Genomic DNA, 10,000 nt, shown 5'->3' with positions numbered 1-10,000 from the left:
TGGTACTGGTAACAGTAACCAATCAAACAATGTAAATAAAAATCAACAAAACAACAACAACAACAATAATAATAATAGCCATAATAATAATAATGGTAACCAAAATAGTAGTAGTAGTAGCTCCAATAGTGGGGCAAGTGGTAGTGGAGGTAATGGTAATAATAATAATAACAACAATAATAATAACAATAATAATAATAACAATAATAATAATAGTAATAGTAATAGTAATAATAATAGTAAAAGCAACAATAATAATAAAAAGGAAGGAAAAGATGGAGCAACAATGAATGGAAGTCATCCGTTAATACCATTTAGAAAGAAACCAGCACAAGTTCCATCACCATGTTTTAGAATGAATTCACCAAATAGTGATAACGATCAATATTTGGACCAATTAGCTTTGGAAAATAGTTCAAAGAAATCATTGGTAGTTTATAATACTGATAATTTAGATCAATGGAAACATTCTCATTTAAATGAAAATTTCGATATTTTACAAAATGATTTAATTGATATTCAACAACAACAACAACAGCAACAACAGCAAGATAATACTTTACAATATTCCTCACCAATTAATAAACGTCAAGAACAAGAACAACAACATATACCGTTTCAATTTACAACTGAACAACAACAACAATTACAGCAACAGCAACAACAACAACAACAAAATAAAACTAAACAACATCCAATACTTTTACAACGTCAACAACAACAAAAACAAAAACAACAACAACAACAACAAATTCAACAAGAACAAATTGGTAATAATAATAGTAATAATAATAATAATATTAATAATAATAATAATATAAATAATAATTATAATAATGTTAATGATTTAATGAATAAATTTGAAATTGATCAAAAACAACATGATTCTCAACAAAATCTTGTTGAAGAGAAAAGAACACCTTCATTTCATGAACATAATATCATTTTTAATTCATTTAATTTTATTTGTTCAATAGTATTGGATGGTTCAAATATTAAATCAACTGAAAAATATAAAGCAAAATTAATCATTGGTTTTTGTTTTACAATTTTAAGTTTTATACCTTCTTGGATAATATTTTTTTGGTTATCTGGTATGTATATTTATATTATAAAAGATATTTATAATAATAATTTATATATATATATATATATATATATATTAATATGTTATGTTATGTTTAATTGTTGTTTAATTAGGTATTAATAAACCAGCAGTAATGGCAATAATTGCAATGCCAATGTCAATTTCAAGTTTAGTAATTTTAAAAAGAACTGGTTCAATTCATTATCCATGTCATATTTTATGTTTTACATTATGTTTTGCATTAACAATTAATTCATATTATACTGGTGGTCATCAGAGTACGATTAGATTGTTAATGAGTACAGTACCTATTATATCGGCATTGGTTTTAGGTAGAAAAGCATCGATACAATGGTCATTAATGGTTTTATCAATTTATTTATTATTTTTTGTAGCCAATTTGTATGGACATGAATATGTTCAAGGTATACCATCGATTATAATTAGAAGTCATATGAATTTCATCATTGATGTAACTATAATCATTATGACATTGATTTTCACATTATGTTATCAATACTTTATAGATGAAGCACATAGAGAAACTAAATTAAAGAATGCACAATTAACAATTGCAAAGGATGCTGCCATTGAGGCATATCAAGCACGTCAAGAGTTTTTAGCGACAATGAGTCATGAAATTCGTACACCATTGAATGGTTTAATTGGTATGGCAACTTTGTTGAGAGATTCACATAATCTACCACCAGAGGAGAAGACAATGGCAAAGGCTGTCAAATCGTGTGGTGATATTCTACTAAGATTGGTTAATGATATTTTAGATCTTTCGAAATTGGAGGCCAATCAAATGGGTTTAGAACATATACCATTTAGAATGAGAGAATTAACTCAACAAATTTGTCATGTTTTGTCTGGTCAAGCTAATGAAAAGAATATTCATTTATCATGTGAGGTTTCCGATAAGATTCCTTCGATTTTACTTGGTGACTCTGGCAGAATCTTACAAATACTAATGAATTTAACTGGTAATGCTTTGAAATTCACTCAGAGTGGTTATGTTAAAATCATAATTGACCTCATCGAAGAGGAGTCCGAATTGGTGTCTTTGAAAAAGGGTGAATATAATATATCATTTCGTGTAAAAGATACCGGTATTGGTGTACCAGTTGAAAGTCATCAAAAGATTTTCGAAGCCTTTGTTCAGGCTGACCCCTCTGATAGTAGAAAGTATGGTGGGTCAGGTTTGGGACTTTATTTATGTGCAAAGTTGGTACGTTTAATGAAGGGTGAAATAGGAGTTTACAACAATCCCGATTGTGATGGTTCTACCTTTTGGTTCATTTTACCTTTGGAGGAGGGTACCGACCAATCAATGCAACAAATGAACAATGGCGCACGTCATAAAGCTTTCCCTCAAGATTGTGTAAAAGTTTTAATCGCTGAAGATAACATTATCAATCAAAGAGTGGCCGTTAAATTCTTGGAGAAAATTGGTATCAAGGCTGAAGTCGCTGGCAATGGTAATGAGGTTTTGGAAATATTAGAAAGACAACATTATGATCTCATATTTATGGACTTTCAAATGCCAATACTCGATGGTTTAAGATGCTCAAAAACTATTAGAGAATTTGAACAAAATCATAAATGGAATAGAATTTGTCCTTCCATTTTCATTTGTGGTTTAACTGCCAATACAATGTCTACTGATAAAAAGAGATGCTTCGATCATGGTATGAATCATTTCATTTCAAAACCATTTCAACTTGAACAACTTAGATCTGCAATTGAAATGGCAATTGAACATAAACAAAGAAATTTAATGAATTTAAATATTCGTAATTAATTTTATTAAAAAAAAAAAAAAAAGAAGAAAAAAAAAAAAAAAAAAAAAACACACAAAAAAAAGAAGGAAAAAAAAAAAAGGAAATTTAAAAAAAAAAAAAAAAGTTTAGGTATTAAAACATATTGTTTAAAACCTCTTCTTTCTTTTTTTTTTTTTTTATTTTATTTTTTTTTTTCAATTATATATCATTTTCTTTTATTTTGTTTTTTTTTTTTTTTTTAAATCTATTATAATAAAATTAAAAAAAAAAAACTATTATTTATTATTGCAATAAAATGCATATTAAAAAAAAAATATCTATGATTTCTTTTATTTTTTTTAATTATTTTTTTTTTTAGGAATTTCTTGGACAATTTTAATTTTCATTTTTAATTTTAAAAATGATTTTATTTTATTTATTTTTGATATGGGTTTAGTATAGATAAATAGATCACTCTATATTTTATAAAAAATTAAATCAATAAATTTACAATATCTTGAATTATGTACATTAAGAATGTTTACAAACAAAAAAAATTATTTCCTTCGGAATCTCCAACCAAAGGATTGTGTGGAAAAAAAAATAAAAAAAAAAATAAAAAAAAAATATTTTCAAAAAAAAAGATTTTTTTTTTTCGTTGTGAATTTTTAACTTTTTTTTTTTTTTAATTAATTTTCATTACAACTCTGCTTAAATGAACACAACCTTATTATTTAATAACCTTAGTTCTTTAGTTAGTTTTGTGTATAATATTTCATCAAAACCTGAGATACCAATAAAATTATGGGCAGCAATAGATGAGAATTTAAATAAAGTTTTATTTGAACTTCAACATTCAAATAACCAAGATATAGGTAAAAAAGAGAAATTACCTTCAAAAATACCAACAAATAACTTAACCCCAGACGATTTAGAATCATTAGAAATTAATGATGAAGATGAAGATGATGATCAAGATGATCAATATGAAAGAGAATATCATAATGAAGATAATCATTATATTAAAACACAACAAAAAAATCAAGATATTTTATTAATGATAAATAGGTATAATGAAAAGTTTCAATACTTTTCAAAAGTTTTAAATGATTTAACAAATATAAATATTAATGAAACTAACAACAATAACAATAATAATAACTATTCACTTAATGAATTCAAAATTAAATTAAAATACTCTTTATTAATGATAGAGATTTTATTAGAAATTGTTAAAAGTAATCCTATAGATTTTCAAATTTCTTTAAATGTATGGAGGAAATATATATATATATATATATATATATATATATATATATATATATATATATATATATATATATATAATAGTTTAATTTATATACAAAATATTTTTCAAATTCTAATATAAAATAATTTTTTTTTTTTTTTTAATATTAAATATTTAGGATCAAAAAACAATAAAAAGTTCATTAGATTTATTAATTGGATGGATTATATCACCATGTTTTTCAAAAGGTATTGGTGTACCAATGGGTAAAAGAGTATCAAGTAGTAGTTTAGTTATTGAACAAATCTTTAATAATAATCATGGCGATGGTGGTGATGCTAGTAAAATATATAGAGATAATGAAAAGTATTGTTGTTTTCAATTAAATCATTTCATTAGTACTTTAATTGAAATTAGAAAATTAAATACAGATTTAAATTCAATTATAGCTTCAAGATATTTATCAGATTTATTCGCATCATTATTACAATTAATAAATTTAAAATCATCACCATTAACATTAAATGAAAAACAATTAGTTGCTAAAGAATTGGATTCATTATTATTTGGAATTTATCCTGAATTGGTTTTTGAATCATTAATGTTATTACTAAGTGGTGGTGGTAGTGGTGGTGGTGATGATCAACCAATTTGGTTGACAAAATGCATTGGTATAATGTTATCAAAATGTTTAATGAGACCACAATCAATTAAAATCATTTTATATACAATTTTATCAAATAGTAGTTATGGTAAAACTTCAAATAAATCATTAGGTAATATAGTTAAATTAATTACAACTGTACCCTCAACTATGAAAGTTGATGAATATTATAGTAAAATTTCACCTCAAATCATTGATCTCTTACATCAACGTGATAGAGATAGTAAAGGAAAGATATTGGAAACAGTTTTATCAATAATTGAAACAATGTTAAATAATCAACCACATTTAACCATTAAATATATAATTGATCCAATTTTAAATCCATTTTTATCTTTCCAACAACATACTAATATAACTACAACTAGTAATAATAATAATAATAATAATAATAATAATAATAATAATAATAATAATAATAATAATAATAATAATAATAATAATAATAATGATGATGAAACTACTAGTAAAGATAATATTATAATTAAAGAAGTTGATTTATTCTTTTCAATTGAAGATATTCATAAATTAATTTCAAAGTTATCACTTAATCAAATCTTTTTAAATTCAATTTCAAAAAGTAAGTTTTTAAATAAAAAAAAAATTAAAAAAAAAAAAAAAGTATTTTAAATTCTAATATTTTTAATATATATATATATATAAAACTATTAGTTATTCCAACTTTATTTCAATTATATTGTTTTGTTTCGAAATCAATTTCTTCATTAAAAATATCTTGTAAAGAGATTTTATCTTCATTTTTCAAATTTTCAAATGACTCTGTATTACAATTAAAAAATTTAATTTTTACCAATAAAAAAAATAAAGAATTAGATAATCAAATTTCAACAAATAATAATAATAATAATAATAATAATAATAATAATAATAATAATAATAATAATATTAATAATAATTCAGATAAAATTAATAAAGAACAACATCAAATAAAACAACAATTAAATCATCACTTTTAGATTTAGAAGATATAATAGATCAAGATGAAAATGAAGATAAAAAAGAAATAGATGAAGATGAAATATTAACATTATCATTTAGTATGGGTGAGAATGGTGGTGTTGTTGGTAAATATATTTCATATAATGATAGAGATTTCAAATGGGAAGCAGATTGTATAGTATCAATATTTGAAATTATGAAAGGTGATAGTTTAGCTGGTGATTTATTCGTTGATTTATTAAATGAATTTTCAATACTTCAACAAAGAAAAGACACGAAAAGAGGTCACCAATATTATGTACTCATTCAATTCATCATTATCATGAGTGAAGGGTTAGGTGTTGCTGTTCTAAAGAATGTAATTCAAGTTTGTACATTTATTAAAGTTATGTTATCAAGATCAATCTCAAAATTTAATAGTGGTAAAGAGGATGAAGAAGATATTGAATCGTTAACTCTATCCCTAGGCATTTTAACAACCCTATTAACTGGTGAAATTAAAGTAAGAAAAGATGAAGAAATCATTATATTCGATCTTTTATCTTTAGTTGAACAATTATCTTATCATTCAAATGAAATGATTTCAACAATGGCTTCTCAAATTAAAACAATTATAACTGCAAAGAAACCAATTTGGTTAATTAATGATAATAATAATAATAATAGTAATATCAATGATGATAATAATAATTCACCAAATGAACAAGGTAATAAATTAAAAGAGATTTTAAATGATTTAAGTCATCCATTATTACCAATTAGAGCACATGCTTTAATTGAATTAAGAAGATTAGTTTTATCAAAGAGTGGTTTAATTGAACAAAATTTAAAGAATGTTTTAGAAATTTTTAAAACTCAAGTTAATGATGATGATACATTTATTTATGGTTGTTCAATTAATGGTTTATCGGCGTTAGGTGATATTTATCCAAATAGAATATTACCAATATTGATTGAATCATTTTTAAATAAATCATTTCAAGAATCAAAGAGAATGAAATTGGGTGAAGCTTTAATTCAAATCTCTCAACGTTGTGGTGAAATGTTGCCAAACTATGCCACTCAATTAGTTCCCACCTTTCTATTGGGTTGTAGAGATGATTCAGTTGGTGTTAGAACTAGCAGTCTTTCAAATTTAGCAACACTTTGTGAAATGATGCATTATTCAATCGATAGTTATTTAGTTGAAATTTTACTTTGTACAAATTCAATTCTAAAATCTGATCCTGAAATCGAAGTTAGAAGAGGTGCCATCTTTATATTTCAACAATTACTTCAAGGTTTGGGTATGTCCTCTTTCCAAGTTATTCCTGATGAATTGAAATCAATCTATAACACTTTGAAAAATGTTGAATTCTATGATCAAGATGAAGTTTGTAAATATCATGCTCGTTCTACACTTTATGATTTAGAAAAAATTACAAAAACTTTTATTTTTCCAAATCATTCCGATAGTATTCAAAATGAAAATAAAGATTTTAGAAAAATTTTATAATAATAATAATAATAATAATAATAATAATAATAATAATAATAATAATAATAATAATAATAATAATAATAATAATAATAATAATAAATATTTAAAATTTTATAATTTTATAAACATTATATTTAATTTTATTTTTTTTATTTTATAAATTTACAATTATATCATCATTTGATAAACTTTTTGCTTTGTAATCATTATTATTACTATTATTATTATTATTATTATTATTATTATTATTATTACTATTTTCACCATTACCAATTTTCTTAAAAACAAAAGTTTTATAAATTCCTAATGCATCCCATTCAGCTTGTGAAATTGTATTATTTGAATTAAAACAATTCATTTTTCTAAGTAAATCATGTGATGGTTTTGATTTTGATTTTTCATAGATTAAATTATGAAAATTTGAATGTGAAACTATTTCTAATTGATAATCTCTTGCCAATTCAATTAAAACATCAATGTGAACTAAATACTCTTCTAAAAAGTCAATTGCATCCTCTAAAAAAAAATTATATGCACATCCAAATGCACTAAAATTTGGTTCTTTTTCTTTAAATTCAATTTTAAAAACTTCATTCCCAAATTTATTACTTTTTGATTCTCTTAATTTTTTCCTTTTTTTTTAAAAAAAAATATATATATTAGTATACTATACCCCCCTACTAAAAGGTAAAAGGTTTTAAATAAAAAAAGTAAAAAAAAAAAAAAATTAAAATTAAACTTACACAATTAAACAAGAATTTGGTATTGTACCAATGAAATGACCACCATCTTCTAAAACAGAAGAAACATTTTTTAAGAGAGATCTTGCACTTTCTTCAGTTCTAAATGAATAATGTAAAGCGAATTGACAACTAACTAAATTAACTTTTAATAATTCCTCATTTTCATAATCATCATCATCATCTTCATCTTCTTGTTCATTTTCAGATTCACTTGAATTATCCTCCTCATTATTATTATTATTTATTTTCTTTTTTTTATTTTTTAATTTATTCGATGAGGGTTGCTTTGGAAAAACATCTAATAATTTTGAAGAAAAGCAATCAACTGCAATCATTGTTATATTGAAATGAATATAATTTAATTTTTGATTGTATCTCTCAAGACCATGTTTTAAAGATTCTAAAGAAATATCTGATACAATCAATGATTTAATTTGTGCTTTTATCCATTTTTGTAAATCACCTAACTTGCCACCACAAATATCGAAAACTATTGTATTTGGTTTAGAGTATTCTTGAATTAACATTGATTTAACCCAATTATTTATATTCTTTAATGATATGATTTTACTTTGTGCTCTTATATGAATTGGTGTATTTTGTTTATTATCATAGTGAGATGATACAATTTCATTTTGTTTCTTTATAAAATGTAACTGTTGTTGTTGACGAATACTACTACCACCACCACCACTATTATTATTATAGTTATCTCTATCTTTTTTGTATGGATTGTAACTTGTATCCCTATTACCATATGGATTAAATTGTTGTCGATGGGGTTGATAACTATTATGTGATGAAGGTTGTTGTTGTTGTTGAAAATAATTATTATGTTGCTGAAAATTTTGGAATTGTTCTCTATTGGGTATTTCTATATTTTCAAAATTTTTGGGATTTATATTTTTATAAAGGTCTATATTACTATCATTTTTATTATTTGAGGGATCGCTCATTATTTTAGTTTTAGTTTTTACTTTTTTTTTTTTTTTTTTTTTTTTTAAAAATAAAAAAATAAAAAAATTAAAAATTTGAAAAAAACAAAAAAAAAAACTTTTTTTAGAATTTTTTTAATTTCATAATATTTCAGAAATTAAATTAAGAAAAAAAAAAACAAAAAAATAAAAAAATAAAAAAAGTAATTACTGCCCCCTAAAACATCAGTTTATTTATTTTAGGAAATCATGATTACATTTTGTTGACTAATATAAAAAAATAAAAATAAAAAAATAAAAAATATTAAAAAAAAAAAAAATGACACGTGTAAAAAAAAACAAGCAACCCCCCCATAAAATTATATCGAATTATTAGTTTGACTCACCGCCTTTAATTTAATAATAAAAGTGCAACATTAAATTTTAATAATTAAATAAACAATACCACAATTGCAAATAATAAAAAAAATTAATAATAATATAAAAATAAAAAAAAGCATGCTTTTTTAAACCAACGAAACTTTTAAAATAAATTATCTATTTTCCTTATACAATCATCATTTTAAATTTTATATAAATATTTTTTTTTTTTTTTTTTTTCATCATTCAATTTAAACAAACAAACAAATAAATAAAAAATAAAATAATTTTTTTTCTAATCAATATTATTAAAAATTAAATTATAATAAATACAATTTTTAGAAATGTTTTTAGTCGATTGGTTTTATAATATGTTCCTTTGGTTAGGATTTTTCAAAAAGGAAGCAAAAATTGTTATCATTGGGCTTGGTAATGCTGGAAAGACAACCTTATTGTAAATAAAATATTATTATTATTATTATTATTATTATTATTATTATTATTATTATTATTATTATTATTATTATTATTATTATTATTATTATTATTATTATTATTATTATTATTATTATTATTATTATTAATATTATTATTATTATTATTATTTATTTATTTATTTATTTATTTATTTATTTATTTATTTATTTTTATTTTTTTTATTTTTTTTATTTTTTTTTATTTTTATTTATTTACTAATTAAAATTTAAATTATAGGCATTTATTAGTAACTGGATCTCTTAAATCTCATATCCCAACTTT

At 22.2% G+C, this 10,000-nt stretch overlaps 5 protein-coding genes across 5 annotated transcripts in view; 4 read left to right on the top strand and 1 right to left on the bottom strand.

Moving 5' to 3' along the window:
• Positions 1-2,891, top strand: part of dhkK (histidine kinase) — a gene marked incomplete at both ends in the record, with an annotated part of 3,748 nt that extends 857 nt beyond the window's left edge. Inside the window, 2 exons of the mRNA XM_637300.1 lie at positions 1-1,094; positions 1,201-2,891. The exon at positions 1-1,094 is cut by the window's left edge and continues 857 nt beyond it. Of these exons, the coding sequence (XP_642392.1) occupies positions 1-1,094; positions 1,201-2,891 (2,785 nt within the window). The remainder of the gene's footprint in view (positions 1,095-1,200) is intronic.
• Positions 2,892-3,565: 674 nt separating this feature from the next.
• DDB_G0278693 (hypothetical protein) lies at positions 3,566-5,740 on the top strand (the record flags this gene model as incomplete). Its single annotated transcript, XM_637299.1, has 3 exons — positions 3,566-4,120; positions 4,278-5,343; positions 5,436-5,740. 3 exons carry the CDS (start codon positions 3,566-3,568, stop codon positions 5,738-5,740), a joined length of 1,926 nt encoding a protein of 641 aa, XP_642391.1.
• An 83-nt stretch (positions 5,741-5,823) lies between these two features.
• DDB_G0278691 (hypothetical protein) lies at positions 5,824-7,218 on the top strand (the record flags this gene model as incomplete). The annotated part of the gene is made up of 1 exon (XM_637298.1): positions 5,824-7,218. The coding sequence occupies one exon, from the start codon at positions 5,824-5,826 to the stop codon at positions 7,216-7,218; it is 1,395 nt and encodes a 464-aa protein (XP_642390.1).
• Positions 7,219-7,357: 139 nt separating this feature from the next.
• On the bottom strand, positions 7,358-8,902 carry DDB_G0278479 (hypothetical protein; the record flags this gene model as incomplete). The annotated part of the gene is made up of 2 exons (XM_637297.1): positions 7,358-7,835; positions 7,947-8,902. 2 exons carry the CDS (start codon positions 8,900-8,902, stop codon positions 7,358-7,360), a joined length of 1,434 nt encoding a protein of 477 aa, XP_642389.1.
• Positions 8,903-9,585: 683 nt separating this feature from the next.
• Positions 9,586-10,000, top strand: part of sarB (ARF/SAR superfamily protein) — a gene marked incomplete at both ends in the record, with an annotated part of 1,075 nt that continues 660 nt past the window's right edge. The window contains 2 exons of the mRNA XM_637296.1: positions 9,586-9,695; positions 9,956-10,000. The exon at positions 9,956-10,000 is cut by the window's right edge and continues 22 nt beyond it. Coding sequence (XP_642388.1) covers positions 9,586-9,695; positions 9,956-10,000 — 155 coding nt within the window. The remainder of the gene's footprint in view (positions 9,696-9,955) is intronic.

Source organism: Dictyostelium discoideum (assembly GCF_000004695.1).
Source record: "Dictyostelium discoideum AX4 chromosome 3 chromosome, whole genome shotgun sequence".
Lineage (NCBI taxonomy): Eukaryota > Evosea > Eumycetozoa > Dictyosteliales > Dictyosteliaceae > Dictyostelium > Dictyostelium discoideum.
Note: the sequence above shows the minus strand (reverse complement) of the source record. Positions and strands in the feature narration are given on the sequence as shown.